The 21,591-nt window shown below is 40.2% G+C and overlaps 2 protein-coding genes across 2 annotated transcripts; one reads left to right on the plus strand and one right to left on the minus strand.

Annotated features, from left to right (window-relative positions):
- Nucleotides 1-1,781: 1,781 nt before the first annotated feature.
- On the minus strand, nt 1,782-6,837 carry LOC111221895 (lumican-like). The gene is made up of 5 exons (XM_022745486.1): nt 6,813-6,837; nt 5,264-5,595; nt 4,746-5,070; nt 3,856-4,173; nt 1,782-2,641 (listed from the first exon to the last, which is right to left on the minus strand). The coding sequence occupies exons 2-5, from the start codon at nt 5,567-5,569 to the stop codon at nt 2,478-2,480; spliced, it is 1,113 nt and encodes a 370-aa protein (XP_022601207.1). The 5' UTR covers nt 5,570-5,595; nt 6,813-6,837; the 3' UTR covers nt 1,782-2,477.
- An 8,774-nt stretch (nt 6,838-15,611) lies between these two features.
- On the plus strand, nt 15,612-17,664 carry LOC111221871 (fibromodulin-like). The gene is made up of 5 exons (XM_022745457.1): nt 15,612-15,977; nt 16,700-16,822; nt 16,934-17,074; nt 17,158-17,425; nt 17,513-17,664. Exons 1-5 carry the CDS (start codon nt 15,612-15,614, stop codon nt 17,662-17,664), a joined length of 1,050 nt encoding a protein of 349 aa, XP_022601178.1.
- Nucleotides 17,665-21,591: the final 3,927 nt, after the last annotated feature.

Consider the following 21,591-nt stretch of genomic DNA (forward strand, 5'->3'; position numbering starts at 1 on the left):
CACACCACCACACATACGTACACACACACACACACACACACACACACACACACACATACACACACACACACACACACACACACATTATTGCCTGGAGGCTAAGGCCCCAAAGGGATCCATAAATCTGAGTGGACACAAGATGATTAACGGGATTGTGATTTACAAAAATGAAAATGATGTTATGAACATTTCTATTGTGAAATATTGGAGAGTTTAATAGAGTGCAGAAAATCCTTCATCTGTCAATATATGAAATATGAAAACGAGTAAATGTTGGTTTGTTTTAATGGTGCACAACCCAAAAATGTTGGGAGCCACTGGTAGAATGGCAACATTAAAAATTTGTTTTCACCCACGAGTGTAACCATCTTAAGTTAATCAAAACCATCACAGTCACTTTGCAAAGTGAGATCATATAGTATTTTTACATTTTATGTTACACTATAAACAATAAAGCACATGATAGTTTATGGACTTGATCTGCATTTACTGTGAAACTGAACATTCCTACTAATTTTTCTGTTGGTGCATATCTCATAATTCTGACTCTGCATTTTGTAATTATGAGGAAACCGTCTGAGTTACGTGATCTTTATCTTGTAATGAATGAATTATTGGGTCTTTACATCATTCTTATTAGGAAGAACTGTCATTATGAGAAAGGCAAGATTACTCTTCACCATTTAAGCAAATAGGAACACAATGACTCCAAACCAAATTTAATAAATCACCTTTCTTGGTTTGTGGCATTAAGAGGAAATGTGATTAGTAACATTACCAGTGCGTCAGCGCTGTGTAAACATTTCATGATTCACTGATTTTATAGATTAAAGGAGACTGATCCACCTGAGGATGCTCCAGCATATATAAATACACTATAGAGAGGCTTTCTTCATATGAGATTAGTTGTAATTAGATACCGAGTAAATGGGGAGATGTGAAAGTAATGATTATGAGATATGGGAATCATAATAATATTTATTCAGTTACTGTCTTGCTGAAGTTCACGTTTGTAAATATTCAAAGTTTCAAATCAAGCTCCTACACAGGTCTGCACCAATGTGGGTGACATATTTACTTATTAATTATTCTGTTTGCAGGACTCTGGCAAAAAAAAATTATGAATTTATTTCTGTTAGTGAAGCTACTAATTTAGACTCCAGCAGCAATCTGTATCTATATTTTTTGTCACTGGGAGCTGTGTGTCTATACAGCATGAGAGCTACACCCTGCTCTCCTCAGTCCAACATAATAAACTGAGGTGACATTATGACAAAACACAGACTTGAAAAACAGCCTGTGGAAATGTTATACACAGATGTGAATAAACCAAGATATAATCCTTTAATGCATCATTAAAAGCCAAATGTCAAGGTATCAAAAACAGAACTGAAGTCTCCACTAACACTGCTGCTACAGAGATCTCTTTTCCCACTGGATTTGCCCTTTCATTTTCAATATTTAACTGATTGTATTTTCCATATTAAATGGGTCATAACTGTACAAAGCATAGCTAATCTCTTTTTACTATACATACCCTTTATCGGCTCTGACCATACGTAGACTATGGAAAATTAAAAAGCTTTCATTGGGTAGTTGATTGCTTTTCATGTCACAATGGATAAAATTTCATTAGGTTATTAAAGACAAAGAGAAAATCATTGTCCTTATAAAATTTTCATTTAATCATGACGCAGTAAATGCATGTAAAGAAATAAATATAACAATGTGCATTGTATTTCACTTGGTCTCTTTGTTTGAATTGTTTTTATTTAGGCATTTTAAATCTTCCAAAGCAGACATCATAATCACATCACTGCTACACTGTGTGGCATTCACTATGCATATTTTGCATACTGTATCAATTATCTTGCTTTATTATACAGTATAAAATATCACAATTAAAAAACATGGACAAGGAGAGATTTGAAGATTTCCCAAAACTGCATCAAAACATTTTAATATTAACATTAGAGGACTAATGGCTGTTTAACATTGTCCAGCTAACTGAGTCAGATTCTCGCAAGGAAAAGCTACTGAATTTTGCCATTCATACATATTTCCCCTTCCCCTAAAACAGCTCACTTTAACCAGAGCAGATTAGTCTGTACAGTCAGAAATGAGAGGGTTTGTCACTGTTCCTATTCAGTAATAACACACAGATGTACAACCCTGCTGAGGCTGAACTTGGAAAAGTTGGAATGAGAGAGAGGAACCCATGGGAATGCATTGGTGGTATGAGAAATGTTTTGATCGGAACTTTTGGCATTACGATAAATTAACACTGGTTTAGTTAATGGGTTCAAGCCTTGGCATCTTTTGAGGGTCAGTTTTCCCTTCAGCCCCTGGCTGTGTATCTACACATTGAAGACATAACGAATTAGAGTCTTCTTTGGTTTCTAGTTTTAAAGCCGACTTGTTTGAGTTCACAAATCTTGAGTCATCTTTTTGTTTTTGGCCAGTCACATACAGTAATCCTAATTTTGGGTGGAGACATAAATGTGTTCAATCACTCGAAGGCAGAAGACCCAGTCGGATGGCAGCTGCTCGTAGGACATCTTGTTTCCGTCCAATCGTAGGATCTTCATCCTGGAGTAGGACAGAGGTCCCACTTCTCTGCAAAAACTGGTCACGTTGAACTCTGTGGTAAAGGGACGGAAAACAGGCAGGCTCTTTAAAACATACACGGACCACATTTATTATTAGAGACCCATTATTCACCCGAGTGACAGCCATCTGCTCATTGCTGTCTTGTCAAAACATTGCAGATACTAAAGCAGTCCAGAGAGCTTTGATTTCACATCATGTACCATGTGTTCACCATGTCTAAGTTCTTAGTCTGCATTTACCATTAGGTGTCTTGCAGGTGCTGTGGTGAAAATGGAGGCAGAAGAAACCACAACACCCTTTTCTGCTTTCTCACTTTGTTTTCAGTAGTAGAGAGTCTCTGAGCTCAGACTGCAGGCTTTGGCAGACAGAAACTGCGGTAGCTGTAAGGCTGCTTGCTAGACGATGAGGTGTGTGTTATTGTGGAAGTGTTTTGCCGTATGTCTGTCTCGATGGTACACAGCCCCGCTGTCTGCTGCACCACACACTGACAAACAAGAACTGATTTTCACTTTGCCAGAGCCTGTGAGCTGCTCTCCAGGTCATTGCTGCTGGATGGTCATGTGAGTCAAAATGTGGCTCCTGGCTACAAGACTGCTGCATTGTGATACAAATCCTATCTGTCAAAAAAAAAAGGCCACAGTGATGGGGAGCAGACAGAGAAGAGAGGAGAGACTGAAGAGGGGAACAGCATGTGCTTCTGGCTCATCTGGCACTCTTACCACTGAATCCATCACAGATGTTTTCATACCACTCTCCTTACTTCTTTACTAGCCCACTTTCCCTTCATGCAACCACCCAATATTCCCTCCTCTCTTCTCTCCTCCACCCTCTTTTCACTTCTTTTCTTTCCATGTCTCCCTCTGAGTCCCTCCCCTCCCTTCGATCTCACTCTTCTTCCATCTCTGACTCGCTTCGCCTGCTAGCCGCAGCCCCTCCTGAGTCTGTATGCAGTGAGGAGGGCCAGCTGCGTTCAAGTGGGTTGGGGCTCTGCAGGTTTCTATAGAGGTACTTTACAGATCTTGTCACATTTTCCACATTTCTTCTCTCAGCACCACCTCCTCAGGTGGTCACCCACGTAACTCGCTAACACTGCGCTTGAAAAATGTATCAAAGTGCGTACATGTGTGGGAAGTTCAAATTTCCCAAACATGAAGTCAGTGACACCTCTACATTCAATGTGTGAAAGGTGACTGCATCTGCGTGTGAATGCATGCACATGTTTTTTTGTGTATGTATGCACCTCACCTTGTATTTCATTGGCCTCCAAATAGAGGTACTGCAGGGTGGTGGGGACTGTGGGAATGGTAGTAAGTTTGTTGTAAGAAAGGTCCAGTTCCACCAAGCTGGACAAGTTGAAGACCTGTGGTTGGATGCCGCTGCTCTGCAAACCACAGCGACGTAAACGGAGGTACTTAAGGTTGAAGAACCCCACAAAGCTGTCATTATCCAGGCCAGAGAGGGAGTTATTGGACAGATAGAGCTGCTGGACAGAAGGAGGTAAATGCCTGGGGACAGATGAGAACAAATTCTCACGCAGGTCCAACAGATTCAGACTGACCACACCTGCAGGACAATAGGAGAGGACAAAAACACAAACAAAGGTGGAAAAATGAATGCTGACAAATATGTGTGACAGATAGAATGAGTGTAAACATTTTTAGTGTTAAATGCAAGTATATAGTCAGGGTGTGGGGTGTAGGCCTAATCAGTGCAACAAAACACATGTTTAAATGTTATTTGAATTGGTTTCATTTTCATTTGCAGAGCATTTTGGAAGTATGAAATTAAATTGTGGAAAGAATGCAAGATTTTACAATGCATTACATGTTTGCTGACAGACGTGAAATCAGCTCACTGTTGAATTAGACAACTCCTTAACTCCAATCACCCTAAAAGCTATGTAAAATAGACAATTGTAGACAGTCACAAAAGGACGAACATGCAAAAGTGCCACTGTTCCAAGTAATGGGAACCCTTTTTTAATGTTTGTTGACTGTGTGTTTTGCATGATGTGAACAGATACAAGACAGCAGGACAAAGCTATGCTGTACTTTATCACTTCCCATCCCAAGTACGTATAGAGATGAATTGTATATGATGCATGTATGAACAAAGGAAATGACACATTACACTACCTTTGAGGTCTCCCTTTGTGATGGTTTGCAGTCTGTTTCCCTGCAGCAGCAGCACCGTCAAGTTGTGCAGATTCTGGAAAGCTCCAGGGCTGATGCTGCTGATTTGGTTGTAGGCCAGTCGCAGCTGCTTGAGTCCTGCTGGTAGCTCACTGGGCACTGAACTCAGGTGGTTGTGGTTGGCAAATAAGTAGCACAGCTGGGTTTGGTTCTGCAAGACGGCCTGGTCCAGCTTGTCGCTCTGCAGTTGGTTGTGGTCCAGGATGAGCCAACGCAGCCCAGTAATGTTGGCTAGCATAGAGGAGGACAGGGACGAGATGTTGTTGTCCTGGGAATAACAGAAAACATTGCCCAATGTATTTTGTCTTTGCAGACTTCCTCTTAAAATAAAACATATACAGTGCAGTGTAGCGCAGTGGAGGTCAATCACTGTGAACAGGAAATGAAAAACCACTGTGGGTTAGTAGCAGACCATTGTTAATATAAAACACGCTCAGTGCCTGTGTCAGTGTTTTTCTTACCTGTAGAAACAGGTATTGGGTTCTGTCCGGCAGGTTGTCAGGGATGTCGGCCAAGCCTCTGTGGTCACAGTAAAGCGCTGTGGTCCACTGGATGGGGCAGTCACATTGTTGAGGACATGCCTGTGGGTTGTTAGCTCTGAACCAGGCTGGGTCCATCCGCCCCTGCAGGCTCAGAACACTGGGTTCTCCCAGCAGGCGGTTAATCCACAGGGGAACACCCCCGTAGTCCATAGCCGCTACAACAGTGGCTGAGGCAGAGTGAAAGACACACAGCAGCACCATGACGGCACAGTGCAGGAGAGCCATGGAAAGAGCTGGCGAGATACACAATCCTGCAAATTAAACAAGATAACGGTGATTAATGGGAGTGTATTTTACATGTCAAACTCAATTTGCTAATATAAGCCTGTGAAGGTTGTATAATGTCTACTGTGCCACTGGAGGAGCTAAGTCAAGTCAGAGAAAATTTCTTAAATGATCTCACATGGGTGTCCTGGCTTTGGCATGGGAATAACACATTTAACAGAAAGCCTGAAGGCACAAGCTGTATTATGGGAAGTGTAGGATCCAGGGTTTTTGGAGCTTGACCCAAATGACCTCCACAGCATGAGTGTTGACCTTAATTTTTAACTATGGTCTAGGGATGGCAACACTGGTCTGTCTGATGGTTGGTCAGTCCACCACTTTGGTTCAGACGGAAATATCTCAACAACTAGTCGATGTATTGCCAAAAGATTTTATAGAGACATTCATATTTCACTGAGGATGACATAGGTGATCCTCTGACTTTACTTCTAGTGCCACCAGCAGGTCAAAGTTTCAATGTGTCCAGTACTTTCATTTATGGTAGTAGTTTATAGTAGTTTAAGTCCCTCATCTTCACGGAACTGCAACACTACAGTAAATAGCTGGAATACCCCTTTAAGAACAGATGCGACCCTTGAATTTTAAGGAACTATTGAATGTGAAAATTGACGCATGAAAAAAAAATAGTTTCAGCGTGAGTTCAAACATGTTAATCCTTTTTATGGCAGCCCCTCTCTTTATGACATGACTTAATAAAATGTATTAAATGAATGGAAATCATGCACCACTGTTTGAAATGCAGCACAATTGAAATGGTTGCTTTTGCATACACATTTCCATGCACTGAAACCTCTGAGTATGAGAAGGAAGAATCATTTTTTTCCTGCACGCATAACTGTAGATGGTTACGGTAATATCCAAAAAAGCAAGTACGCACATAAGCACACACACACAAACCTACACTAAAACTCTGAGCAATTAGTAGGAAAGGTTTGAATCATCAGGAAATTTGATTTTATCAGCATGTTTGCAATGTTGCATTTAGCCCTCCTCACTTATATGTCCAGCCTTATAGTACAGCACATGCTCAAAAGGTTGCCAAGAGATTAACTGTCTTACGCAATCATGACTCAAACCAACTGTAATCAGCACACATTGCAGTTCTGAACATTTCCAGTTTTGCCTGCCTTGCAAATAGAGGAAATGGAAGCAGACAAGAAACAAACAGCAGACAGACACTTACCTGTTGATCACGAGCTGCAGAGCAGAGACAGGTTGTCTTAAATTTCCAATGAAAGCCTCCGAACCATCGGGAGCTGTAGTGTGGGTTAATGTGTCTGCATGTGTTTGTGTGTGTGTGTGTGTGTGTGTGTGTGTGTGTGTGTGTGTGTGTGTGTGTGTGTGTGTGTGTGTGTATGTGTGTGTGTTTTCAAGCTAGCAGCAATGTTTACCCAATGTCTCATACATTCCCCTTCTTCAAACGCTGCCCACATCCCAGACCCCACACCTCTTCCCTCACTCACTTCTTCCTTTTCCCTTCTCTCAGCCCTCAGTAACAGTTGAACCCACAACATTTGGTGGAAACAATGTTTGCTTGTACCATGGAGATGCACAAAAAAAATATACAAAACTACTTACACGGACTACTGAAGAAGGGAAAAGAGAAGAGAGAAATCACATGAGGGAAACGAATCAGTTTGGAGTCAGATGGTTTTCAGCTAATATGAGAAAATTTTGATTAGCATTCAAGTATATCCTCTTGTGTGTGTGTATGTGTGTGTGTGTATGAGTGTGTGTGTGTGTGTGTGTGTGTGTGTGTGTGTGTGTGTGTGTGTGTGTGTGTGTGTGTGTGTGTGTGTGCGCGCGCGCATGTGTCTGTGATATTGGGTCTACAGCACGTGTCCTGCCTGGAGACATTCAAGCCACAAAGTACCTGGGGAGCCAAAGAGACCATTCTGTGTGTATATGTGTGTGTCTTTGCGTGTGTGTGTGTGTGTGTGTCTGTGTGTGTATGTGTGTGTGTGTGGAAGGAACTTCTTGCAAGCATCTGAGCAGACTAGAGGAAAACGATTCCAGATTCCTCTCCCCCCAGATTGAGGGGAGAGCTCTGAGAAAAGAGGCAAGGTGGAGAGCAAAAGGTAAAGAGGGGACAGTATTTTCTGATCAGAGAGCAAAAAGAGCGCCCTCTAGGAAAAACAGAAAGAATATCTTTCTTTTAACCATAAACCATGAAAAGAACCGTAATGCCACTTCCACTCTTGCGCCTGTGCATGTGTGATATAGGCCTCTGCAGGAGCTAGGTGTTAATTCTACATACAGTAAATGAATGTCTAGGGAATAAAGAGGGCAATATTAAGGAATACGTGTGGCTAGTTCAGAGTTGTTTATGATAAATTTCCAGAATAAGATTTGTGATGGTTCACGGCTCTGGTGTCATAAAAGAAACAAATTCTACAAATGAAATAACAACATGAGTGCGAACATGCTCATGTTTAGCAGTTATGTGAATACAATTCATGCCGTGAAAAAAGAATCGACCTAATTTTATGTCAATACATTCAGTAGTTGAGATATTTCACTCGTAACTCAATTATTTTGGTGCTAGAGGACAAAGTCAAGAGATCAACACAGTCACTAGGATTCACTGTGTAATTGTAACTGTGTAATATTTTTTGCACCAGTCCATGTTGAGTTACTTAACCGCATGTGTAATAGATTTGACCTACTAATGACGCTTGATGAAAAGTCAAGGGATCACCCCAGTCACTAGGATTCATTGTCTGGTAACCATGCATGCATATCTGTGTAATATTTTTGCACCAGCCATTCCAGCAGATGTCGAGTTATTTAACCGGATGAGTCATAGATTTGACCTACTTATGATGCTTGATGAAACGTCAAGTCATTAAGACACATTGTTTGGGCACCATGAATCTAAACCCAATCACCAGCTCTTTCACTAAAAAACAAAAATCTAAACCTCATGTTGGCACTAGTAAGTAAGTCATGAGATAAACTCAGAAGAATTCATCTTCTGGAAACCACAGATTTCTGTACAAAAATGTTTTAAGGCAATCCATCCACAGTAACAGCTATTGACCAACTAACACTGTCATCCCGAGAGCTTTACTCTGGAAAGCAAAGCGAATAGTGTCTTTCTCAATGTGTGTCACCTTTTCCCAGTCCCGCTTTCCATCATCAATTAGATTTCTTGTCGAACGGTGTCATGTATTCGCAGCTCATCTCTAACTGGTTGAGTGAGGGTTTTCAGAAACATGAACAAGAGCTGGTGTGTTGGCAGCAGCAGTTTGGCAGCTCCTCACCGTCCTACACACCCTGTGCTCTACTTTTCTTGGTTTGCTCATAAACAGGAAACGGACCTGGGAAAGGGCGTCCATCCATCCACCATTGGCTCTTATCCGGAATAACACCTTTCACTGAAACATTTCACTCCACATATAAATATTTATATCACTCACACATGAGGTCATTGTTAGATGGAATGATTATTTATGCTGAATGAATATTTGTAGGCTTGGTTTCTGATCTTGCAATGTAACAAAAATCGCTTTGCTCACCCACCACCTAGCTACCCCATAATAACTGCAAAAATTGAGGGACTTTCACCTACAGAAAGTATCTCTGTTTCAAAGGTTAGTAATTTCCATATCTATGGCATAGGAAAGAAACACCTAATAATAATTTTCACAAGTCTTGATTACAGCATTAAAAACAAAACACAGTGTCACCTCCACCAGATGTGACGCCATACGCCTCCTGGTCTCTTGCATCACATTGCAAAGACAATTTGTTGAGGTAACCTATGATTATACTGTATTTAATTTCTTGTTCCAATTGTTTGTTAGAGTCATGAAATTACTTTTCAACCTCATGTTCACTCCCAAACAGGAAATTCTGCCCTCAGGTGGTTTCCTGTTTAGGAGTTGGCAGGTATAGTCGCTCGTCAAACAGCTTCTCAGGTTGAGAACTCTTCAAATACTCTGTTGTCACTACAGAGAATGTTTCAGTTGCACTTGTTAAGAGAAGTTGCACATGAAACATTATCATAGTTACAGAGGTCTGGCGGTGCTTTCCAAACATTCTCGTCAAATGTAATACAGTGGAAATATTGTGTCTGTGTTGCAACAGTTTGGTTGCGATATACCTTTTGTCCAAAATCTGTTGCCTGATAAGTTTAAAAGCGTAGCCTTGGAAACAAAAAGTCTCAGTCTCACCTCACCTGACCCATCTCACTCACCTGTAGATGTTCTAATGTTTACTTTTGGCCCTTTTTGAAACTTTTTTGGTTTTCCTTTTTTCATTCATTCTCGGTTCTAGGTTCTCTCTCTCTCTCTCTCTCTCTCTCTCTCTCTTTAGCTCGCTCTCTCGCTCTCTCTCTCTGTCTTTTGTTTTCCTGTGCAGCCACTAAGCGGACCCTGAAGTGAGATTGTTTTGTCAGTTGTTATATTTGCGTGACATTTGTCTTCCAATGACACAAAAATACATGTTACTTTTTGAAATGAAAACAAATTAACTTCAGTCTTAAGTCTCTTTCCTTTTCCACCTCTTGCTTTTCCTGTTGACATAATGTCAGTCATTCACCGTCTGCTCCCTACATTTCCTATCACTGACACTAGATGGCTGTATTTCATCAGTAATCAACAGCAGATAAAAGCTTCTCACAGGTTGGAATAAAACTGAGGTAAAGGTTTACTTTGCCAGTGTTTACAATACACCTACAAACAAAACATTAACACAAATAGAGCATATATCCATTTGAGAAGTGGGACGTGTTAATGTAAAGGAAAATGACAAATGCACTGACTGAATGAAGAAATGAAAGGTTAAACTCTCTTTGTTATACTGTAAGATATATATCTTTCTTCATGAACCATTCATTTTACTATTGAAATTCACTTCAGCGTTGTGATTTAAGTACTGCTCTAAGTTGAGTGTATTTTCATGCTGTCAAAGTCATCCTGACACTGACAATGAGTTTCACTATGACTGAAGTGTTATGCAACAGACTTCCCCAGCATGGTGTTGAACTGGAGATGCAGTTGCAGTTGCAGTTGCGTGCATCTTATACCACTAGGTCACTAGGACACAGTTTAGTGTATTATTAACATTTCCTTTTTCAATGTAGCACAGAAGATTTAACACAAGCAAATCATCATATGATACACATATACTTATAACATACATACATAAAAACCTGTTGCTTTTTTCAGTGTGAGAAAAAGACGAGAAGCTCGACGTGGTGTAATCATGAACATCTGTGCGTGATTCAAGTGTGTGTGTGTGTGTACATGGACATCTGCTTTCTATCGCATGGTTTATGCTGCCCCTGTGCCCTGGGGTGCCATGGTTCAAGTTACCTTGAGGAGCCACATTGTCCCAGGACTACTAAGACCAGATCTGTGTGCATTTTCTATAAGAATGTGTTATCTATGTAATATTTTGTAATTAAACAATCTCTTTATGTAATTTAGAAGTCAGTATATTTTCTTTGGCATACAGTGAGTGAGAAGTTTTTGTGGCATGGATACTTCAAGAGGAACCATTGCGTTTGAATTGGTAGTTGCACAGTGTGTGTGTGTGTGTGTGTGTGTGTGTGTGCGCGCGCGCGTATACTTACATAAATCACCTTGTGAAGACAACAATCTGGTTCCCACTAGGTTATCCATTAAATTATAGGGTAAAATGAAATGTAAGTCAGGACAATGTCCTCCTAAGACAAGTTTATTTGAGTTAAGGAGATTATAGATAAAGTGCCACAGATGTAATAATGAGCTAATGACTGTGGCAGTGAAAGCCATTGCAAAAAAGTCAATTCAGCTTCATCCTATGGCAAGATACAAAACATATTTCCAACATTACATCTTATACAGAAAAATACTGCGCTTTTAGTTATTGCAAATTTATTAGGACCATATGAATCCTTATGGCAGCCAGATGAAAGAACATCTGACTGCCATACATACTGTACATAATTAAACAGTTTAATTCATTTCAATCAATACAACGGCTTTCAAACAAGTGCATTAGCCCTAATTGATCTGATTTGATGCTGGAGATAAAAACATATTTGAAGGCATCTGAAGAAAGCTTGATGTTTTGTGTATTTTATGGTATTTTTGTGGTATTTTTGTGGTAGCCTTTGTCTCTTTCTTCAGGTGAGTGACAAAAGAAGCAACCCCAGAATGAAAATTCCTCTGACATTCCTGTGAAGAGTTGAGGGCTTGAGTGGAAAGGGCTTGGTCGTCTGATCTTCTGATCTCTGCTCAGTGCTCCTCGTGACCCAGACAGTAGACTGGGGGAAAGGACACGGGTGGGGGTAGGGTTTGTTTGGGGCTACCCAGAGTCCACCTGGGCCTCTTACTTTGAAGTCCTGGTCAGTAGAGAATGACTTTGTCTCACTCTAAATAATAACTGCTGCACCTTTAGTTTATGTTGTTTATGTATGTAGATACAAATCACACACACGCATTTACATACAAAGAAAGAGACACACACAGACACACATCACAGCAGAGTTTATCTACTCCACCATCTTACTTAAACGGCCCTTTGATGTTGTATTGCATGAGGTATTAACCTCAAGGTTCATAAGGTTGTCCGGTGTCAGTAACGAGTCAAGGGTGAGAGTTCATCTTTGTTCAGCTCGCACTTGGGCAGCTCCTCCTTACAGAGAAATAAAGCTGTGTTGAGTCCATCATCCATGTGCTTTTGACAAATCAGCCAGTTAGACATACAGTGCATTCGGAAAGTATTCAGTCACATTAGTTTTTGTTGCAGCCTTATACGAAAATGAATAATAATTTTCCCCCCTCATCAATCTACACTCAATACCAGTTTCAGTTTTTCCTTTTTAATAACTTTGCACAAATTTCTAAAATTCTGTTTTTGCTTCGTCATTATGAGGTAATGTGAAAAAAGTGAAGGGGTCTGAATACTTTCTGAATGCACTGCATGGTTATTAGGCTCATGCCAGCAGTGGTGGCAAAGTGCGTAAAGCTGCTTTTCCCCCTTTCCCCTGCATTCTGCATTTTCTATCCATCTATCTATCTATCTATCTATCTATCTATCTATCTATCTATCTATCTATCTATCTATCTATCTATCTATCTATCTATCTATCTATCTATCTATCTATCTATCACCACTCTTATCAGTGTGAAAACTTTGAGAGCTTTATGGTGGAACGGCTAATGCAGCTGACGTTAGCGTTGTGTTGACTTAAAAATTATGACACCGAAAGTCAGCAGGTAAAGTTGTTGAATTTTGACAGGAAAATAGATGTTTCAAGACAAAACCTAGAGGCTTATGTAAGCAGCAGTATGTTGATTGGCCAAACTTAACACCTAGTATTTGAAAATGTTTTATTTTAGTAGGAAATGTATGTTTGTTGGCCAAACTTAGCAGCTTAATGACATTTTCTTCTTCTATTTAAATATTAGATTTGTGGAGGCCAAAGTTAGTAGCTTATTTTATTCAAAATATTACATTTTATCTAGATATTATAAGTAACTGCCAATTTAGCAGCTAAGTTTACTGACAATTTATCATATTACATCCACGTTAAAATCATTATATTGTCATTTATTTCTTTTAACCTTATTGCTAATGTTCCAGTAGGCAACACTGGTCAGAAGCAGCTAATGTTACTGTCACTTAATATTAACCTACCATAAAATCCTGCCAACCCTGCGTCCTCTGAATCCCTGAACGCAAGATGGATCCAGTTCAACAATGGCAGAGTGGGAAAATGCAGAAACAAGCAGCTGGGTCAAAGAAACCCAACCAGCTGGATAGCTGTGAATTAACCCCTCAAAATTCCTTTGACCCAGCAGGAGCAGCTCCACAGTGTGTTCAAAGGATCTATCTATCTATCTATCTACCTATCTATTTATCTATCTATCTATCTATCTATCTATCTATCTATCTATCTATCTATCTATCTATCTATCTATCTATCTACCTATCTATCTATCTATCTTACTATCTATGCTATTTGCTATCTATCTTCTCTTTCTATCTATCCTTTCTAATATCCCACTACTTCTCAGTCTGAAAACTTATGGAACGGCAGCTGACGTTAGCGTCGTGTTGACTTAAAAATTATGACACAGAAAGTCAGCAGGTAAAGTTGTTGAATTTTGACAGGAAAATAGATGTTTCAAGACAACTTTTGGCAAGATAACAAATAAGCCAAATCAAAGTCAACAGGCCACAACAGACAAGATGTTGGCTTATGATGGAGAAAATGCTATACACATACTGTATGTGGATCTCTGGAAGTAACACAAGTCAGTGGATATCTATGTCTCAACATGAAATGGCACATCCAAAGGAAGAGACAATCACTGTTACTTTTCTGTGTGTTGAATATATGAATGTGCAGAGATTAAACAAAAGTGAGTGAAAAACCCTGATTCAGATGGAGCTTGTGTCGGACAGAAGATGCAGAAGCAGGAAGAGGCCCACATTTAGACCAGGCAGACAACATGAGAGGACTGTCACACATGTTTTCATTTAACCCTTTACGAGATGTAAGGGTGTTGGAGAGGAATGGAGAAAATTGGATCCACCCCTTCAACAAATCTTTGTTTATGGCACAGGGGATTTTTGCTAAGTGGGCTAGACAGCATTCAAATACTATGGTAAGTTTTGTTATCCATTAGCAGTCTATTGCTCTAAATAATATCTGAAAGATGTACATTTTCAGACACTTTCACCATGTCCATACAATCTAAAAGACACTGCCACTAAACTCACTCATACCCTAGGACAGCATGTGGCACTGTTCACTTTTTTTTTTTTTTGCCAGAACAGATAAATAATTTAGCAGTTTGGATCCAGTCAGCCAAAATTGCCAAAGGCAAAAGTGCAAATTATGAAGAAATAGTGCTGGTTTCAGCTCAGAGGGAATGAATATGCTGGGAACAATCCATCACAACCATGGCATCTCACAATAGTGGAAAAAGAGGCTCCAGACTGGGGGGTGTGGGGTGCGCTGGGCCATGCCTGAATGAACAAAATGGGGTGCAGGAGGGCGGATTAGGGGGTGGAAGAAACCAACAGTAAAGTAACAGACAGAGAGGGGTGGAGAGGGGGATGGCAGAATGGAAAGGAAGGCAGGGAGGGGAGGAAAGCATTTTTTTTTTTTACAAAGTGTTTGTTGGAGTCCCTTCCACTCCTGAGAACACTCTGAGTGAGACAGGGGACAAGGAGGGTCAGTCTCTCTGATCAGGTAGGTGTGTGTCTTTGTATGTACATGCATGTGTGTGAACATGTGTCTGTCTGTCTCTTTGGTATCTTTCTATGAAACCTTATAGGAGATAAATAAACACATGATGATAGAGTCATATTTTTGGGGGGAGGGAGGGGACCCTCTTCTGCAGAAAAGGGTTATTATAGGATATTTTCCCACAATTCTGGTGCAACAGTGAGAACCATTCACAAAGCTGTTATTCATGGCCAGGTTTATCCTTTTTTCAATGCTTCCTCTCTGAATCCCCTGTGGATTAAGACCCCAAAGAATGTGCCTCTCTGCAGGCAGTTACATTTCCAAAACAAGGTCGGTCAGTGTCTGCACTGCACGTTCGACTGTTCATTTAACCTCAACAGGATAACAGCGAGCTTGGCTCAGTTTGTTCTCCAAAGGTGTGAGAGAAAGTATGCTTTTACAAAGTTTATTTTTTGACTTTTTGGTGGCTTAATGAATATTTTATTCATTTATTTTTACTAATCCAGTATCTCTCTCTCTCTATGTATACATGTATAGGAGAATAACTTGCCCTTGGTGGATACGGAGGATCAGCACAAGAGCACATTTTTACCATCAGTTTTCTCTAAACTTTACATTTGTCAAAGTGTTTAAAAATATCAGTCAATATCGCCCCATCAACAAAATAATTTTGTCAATTTGTGAATGACTATTTCTTCTTTCTCATCTAAATTTTATTACCATGTCTCTCTCTTTTTTTTTTGTTATTTTTATCTCTGTTAGATTACATTGAAGATTTGAGTGACTGTGACCATGCGACTGGTGATTGTCTTCCTCTTGTCTGCCCTGCTTCCACTCTCTCTCTCCCATGGACGGGACCCCTTCGCTTGGTTATACGGCTGGCAGAGCCAAGGATACTATTTTGGCTCCCTACAGGCAGACACCACAGGAGGAGAGTGTCCCGATGTGTGTGACTGCCCCCCCTCCTTCCCTACTGCCATGTACTGTGATGGGCGGGGTCTGACAGCCATGCCAACAATTCCCTCGCGTGTCAAATACTTGTACCTCCAAAACAATGCAATCACAGCTATGCCCGACTCGGCCATGATCAATGCAACCAATCTGGTGTGGCTCATGATGCACCACAACCAGCTGACATCTGAAGCCATTGGTAAAAAGGTAAACCTACATCTGGTCTGAGACAGATCTCAGAGTGTGATGCAGTGATGCTGGTCTAAATGGTTGTCAGATGGCTGGAAGGTGGTTTACATGTTGTGTAATTACAAAGGAAGTTTTTATTGCTGCACGTGTGAATGAACAAAATGTGAATTTTTATATTGTTATTTTTATGTTGTTTTTTTCCCCTCTGTAAAGCCTACACATCTGGTCTATAAATCACTTGTTTTGTGAAAAACAAAAACCAAGGAGGCATGAATACTGTATAATCTATCGTTTCATGATGCCAGTCCCCTATTTTTGCATGAACTTGTTGGAATATTGTTATTTATCTATCTACATCGGTGGAAAACATATTTCTATACAGCCAATCAAATCCCTTCATTTTGAACCACATTTGCACTAAAGAGTAATGTCATTCTGTCATAGGCTGATGGTTACACTGACTAAATCTCTTCACTCAGATGAGATGCCTATGTGTTCCTTATTCTTTAATACCGCAAACAACACACGGCACGACTTGTAAGCTACAGCACAAGCTTATTTACTCTGTCTCTCAATTATTAATACTTTTAAAAGATCACTGACATTATTTTTGGCAGCAAAAGAGATGACTTAATGTGATTTTGGATGGACTTTAAACTTTCTCATGGTGGGTTAAATTACTTTTGAGTTTACCATTGTGTACATGTTGGAGAGTTGCTCATTCTTCACATCCTTTTTAGGCATTTCTGAAGTTGGAGGGATTAGAGCGTTTATATCTACAACACAACAATTTGAACAGCATTCCTCCCAACCTCCCTCGCTCCCTGCGGGACCTGAGAATCAATCATAACAAGATTGAAAAGGTAATAATTTGCATGGTTTGATATTCATGCAGAGCCCCTCTCTGTTCTTGTTGATGACTTTGACCATACATCGGAGACATTAGAATTTAAAATCATTACACTGTTGCCTAGGTAACACCGGCAGACCTAGAGGGAATGGATAACCTCACTATCCTGTATCTCCATGACAATGCTGTCACAGACATGAGCACATCACTGAAGGCTCTGAAGTCTCTCACGCTGCTGGACATCAGTGGCAACAAGCTGACAAAGGTAATATGTGTGTTTGTATACGTCCCATTAAATGGACGGACAATCTTCAGTCTTCCCACAACATTTTCACTGACTGATCCCAGGTCCCAGAGGCTCTCCCTGAACATCTGCACCAGCTCTACCTAGAGTCCAACTCCATTGACTCTCTACCAGATGGCTTCCTGGGCCGTTTCACACAGCTGCAGTATGTTAGGATGGCCCATAACCAGCTAACAGACAAGGGTATCCCTCCCAACACCTTTAATGTGACTGGGCTGGTGGAGCTGGACCTGAGCTTCAACAAACTAGAGAGAATCCCTCCAGTCAGCACCACTCTGCAACATCTCTATTTGCAAGCCAACCAGATCAAAGGTAAACTGTGTAATATTCTAAATTTAATTTATCCATTAATTCTGCCTTTCCTATGTAAGCACCTCTTACTCTGTCCTGCGACTATAGAGTTCACTCTGGGTAGCTTCTGCAGCATTGTGGATGTGATGAATTTCTCCAAACTGCGGACACTGCGACTGGACGGGAACGAGATCAGTCGTCAGGACATCCCCTCAGATTCATCCCTGTGCCTGCGGCTGGCTTCCACCATTGAAGTCTAACTGTGTGTACGACACAGTTTGTAGCACTCTGCTCACCATCACATCTGACTTTACAACATGCACCATAATGTGAAACACATTATTTATGTGTACCAAAACCAAAGCACAGTAGGGTGATGATATAATTTAATATCAACAGCAGATGGCAGCAGTTATTATCCACAAGAGCAAAGACTGTCATATGTTTCAGTGATTTTTACACCATTTGGAGAGGCTTTGCCAGAGTCTTGAAAACGGCCTGTTCTCTGTTGAAAATTATATTATTATTCTCAATTAGATTTATCTTTATATGAAATTTATATGAAATTACAAATACACTACACTTACACTATACATTCTGTAAGACCAATACAATTTGTGAGCCACACGTTTCTTTTTTGCGCATTGAAAATAACCTGACCCTGATCCTCTTTATATGTTGCTGTGAGGATCAATGATCTTTGTATTTTGAAACTATAGCTGTCATTATTTCTCTTTATCTATCTCTGTCTTGCTTCATGTCTTTCATTGTTTTGTCTGATAAGCTGATGATAAACAGTGTGTATCATGTATGAGGTGAATTGTATAATTTCAAATCATTATCTGTCACAGAATACTAAAGCACAATAGTTTAGTGTCTGCTGCATGAAAATGCCTTTTTGCAGTTGGGTGCATTGTGCCAAATACTGTTTTTTTGTTTGTTTTAAAACAGGCTGTGACAGCCTGTTTCTGTAGAGGGTCCTCCTTTTGCACAATGAACTCAAATTTCCTTAGAGATATGAAAAATATCTTTGTACAATTTGAAAAATATCTTTATACTGTACTGTAGTGAATCAGACATAGAGAGGGCTTTGAGTGTTATGATTCTTGAGTTACTGTTTGCATTGCATGGATTATCATATTTATGTTTCCAAGCCTATTGCAGAGTAAATAAAGTTGAGATTTATAAGAAAAAAGACCAGTTTGCTTTTTGCCGTAACTGATCATGTAGTATGTACAGTACGCTATATTGTCATATCTGACAAACACACACACACACACACACACACACACACACACACACACACACACACACACACACACACACACACACACACACACACACACACACACACACACACACATACACACACACACACACAATGCGTGGGGCAGTGATTTTATGGACTGTAACACAGTTAGCTCAGAAAAGGGTCACAACAGTTTTGAGTGGATCTTGATTAATGCAATAAATGTGCTATCTAGGCTTAGGACACTGCCTGGTTGTTAAATACATGCATGCACTTCTTTACTTTATAACACACACTTTTAGAATATGTTTACATACATGTAGCAAAACTGTATGATTCTTTTTAAATACTGCATTATCTTTACCTGCTCACTGTAGATGTTGACAGTGGTCAGTAACTTCCTGCTCCACATTATTGAGGACAGTAGAGTACACACTTATGGACTGGTGCAAGGATTTAGAGGAAGCACAGGATGAAGTGGTGCTTTCAGTTTGGTTCTTATTTACACTCTGAACCCAAGGTTCACAATGAGGCAACTGAAGAGAGAAAAGCACAAAAAAAAATCCAAACTCTATAACTAATGGTAGTTTATATATTTAATAAAACAAATAGATAACACTTAGGAAAGCTCTTAAGACAAAGTTGCCACAAAGTTGTTGATAAAGGTAATGAACGGGAAGAGGAAGGAAAAAACTTTTGCACATTGCCATAATAACAAATATGTTGTTTTTTGACACTGTGTGAACTGATGGGTTGGAGGAGAGAAAGTCTTTTACTGAGATATTGGACACTTTAAATGTCAATCTTTCAACTGAAAAATCTAACACATACCAGCTTTACGAAATATCCTGACTCTTCATCCCCATCCATTCTTGTGACTGTTTGTTCCCCACAGTCATGTCATTTTATCTGTGAGAAACAGTAAAGACTTGGGTGCATGGGCAAGTGAGTCATATGGCTGTCCTGTCCAACTGGAGAGAGAGAGCTGATGTCAGGTCCCCCTGGTAAAACTGCTCAACAGCCATTTTCTTCTTCTCATTATCCCTCACGCTTCCTCATACTGCCTTGCCACACACTGATTCACCTTTTTATATGCCTCTGAATGGTCCGTGTCTTCACACAGAGGGAACAGATACTGTAGACAGAAAAACAAAACACACCTTCTTGATAAATTCATTATGCCTACCACCCTGTCTTCTAAGATGAACCATCTTGCTCTAAGATGGATTCATGGATGTGTGTTTGTCTGCCTCCGACCATGTGAAAAGTGGTGAGCTGTTGGATCAGGGCTGAACCCTCTATGTGTCAGCTGGCCAAGACACAGCATGTCTATATTTACAGTATTTTTCTCTCTGACTATGCTTTGTAATCTGTGGCCGCACCAGCAGATAACGTCATTACAGCTAATGTATATTATAGGTTTATAGTGGTTAGGCTGCGGCTGCACGTCATTGACCAAAATGGCTCCTAGCCTAAAAGAGCATCAAGCTGAGATCATTGCATACAGACACTGAGCAGAGATAAAGCCCTCGCCCTGTCTGTGTAAATGCAAAGAGGTCATTGATGACTGATGATACCGCTCGCTCGCAAATTAAAACTTCCAAGCTTGGTAATCAAAAAAGGAGGAACTGTGTAACTGCTGAGTGATTTTAATCATGGAGAAGCACAGTGATGAGAACATATGCCTCACTTCCTGTTGTTGTTTTTTGATAGCGAAAGTGAACAGATGACAGAAAACGAGGAGAGAGGGAGAGATGCGACAAAGCCCCCTAGCTGAATTCAAATCAGGGATGTTGTGGTTCATAGTCAGCACCTTCACCGCTAACCCACCAGGGCACCATTCAATAATCAATTTTAGGTTCATAAGCCTAAATAAAGGCATCCAAACATGATTTTTGTAGCATATATTAAAGACTGGATCAACTGTAGCAGGAGCCAAAACCGAAATAATCTAATAATTTGTTGGACTTTTCTTGATCCATTAAACATGTGGGGGGGAAAAAGTTTATCTATATGTAAAAAGAGAGGCAGGCTAATAATGATAATAATAATAATAATAATCTCTTACCACAACAGAGAAAACATATTTACACAGAGGAAGACAACTATTTTACAGCAGCACAAGAAATCCCATTCATTACCTTTGGTTCTATTAATCACCTCAACACTATTTGAGAAATATGAGGGGACAGTACACTCATAGTTTATAAAGATGGAATTAACTCAACATGTGATGGGATGTGTGTGTGTTTATCTGTGTATTGCAACAACCTGTTGATTCATGAGTAGTTATTTATCTCTCTGTGTCACTGGTAATAATATTTTGGTCACATCATCAGACTACGATTACAGGCAACACAGACGTACGCAAGCTAACAGTACAGTCATTATGTGGAGATGTCATTGACCAAAATGAGATCTATCCATAATCAGTCACAGCAGTGGCTTAAAGGAGTAGTTGTTAACACGTGGTTACTGGCACAGAGTCACTCACCTGAGTCACATGCACACCACATAGCAATCACTGTGTTGTGTTACTGGATGCTACTGCTCCACTGTTTTGTCCATTTATCAGTACAGATGATATGAAGTTGTTATCACTCCTGCAAAAACCTGTGAGGAGGAATCATAGACAGTGTGTGCTTATTTTAGGAGAGTGACATTGTACAGCAGAAATGAGATCCACAGGATCTAGGGTCAGAAATCCTGCCTTTATTACTGAGAGCAACGTTAACCAGCTCTGTCTATCAGATCAAGTGGGTTTAGGTGAGTCACTAATATTAGCAAGAGGGACACTTCCTTCACTCATGTGCATTAAATCATCATTCCCGTTAAAAGAAAAAAATAAGTGTACACACAAAATCAGGTCCAGGGAGTTGTGGGGGAGGTGTCTGGGCAGGTGTCTGGGCAGGTGATTGGTTGGATAACATCACTCCCT

Source organism: Seriola dumerili, unplaced genomic scaffold (assembly GCF_002260705.1).
Source record: "Seriola dumerili isolate Sdu_G_001 unplaced genomic scaffold, Sdu_1.0 BDQW01000088.1, whole genome shotgun sequence".
Lineage (NCBI taxonomy): Eukaryota > Metazoa > Chordata > Actinopteri > Carangiformes > Carangidae > Seriola > Seriola dumerili.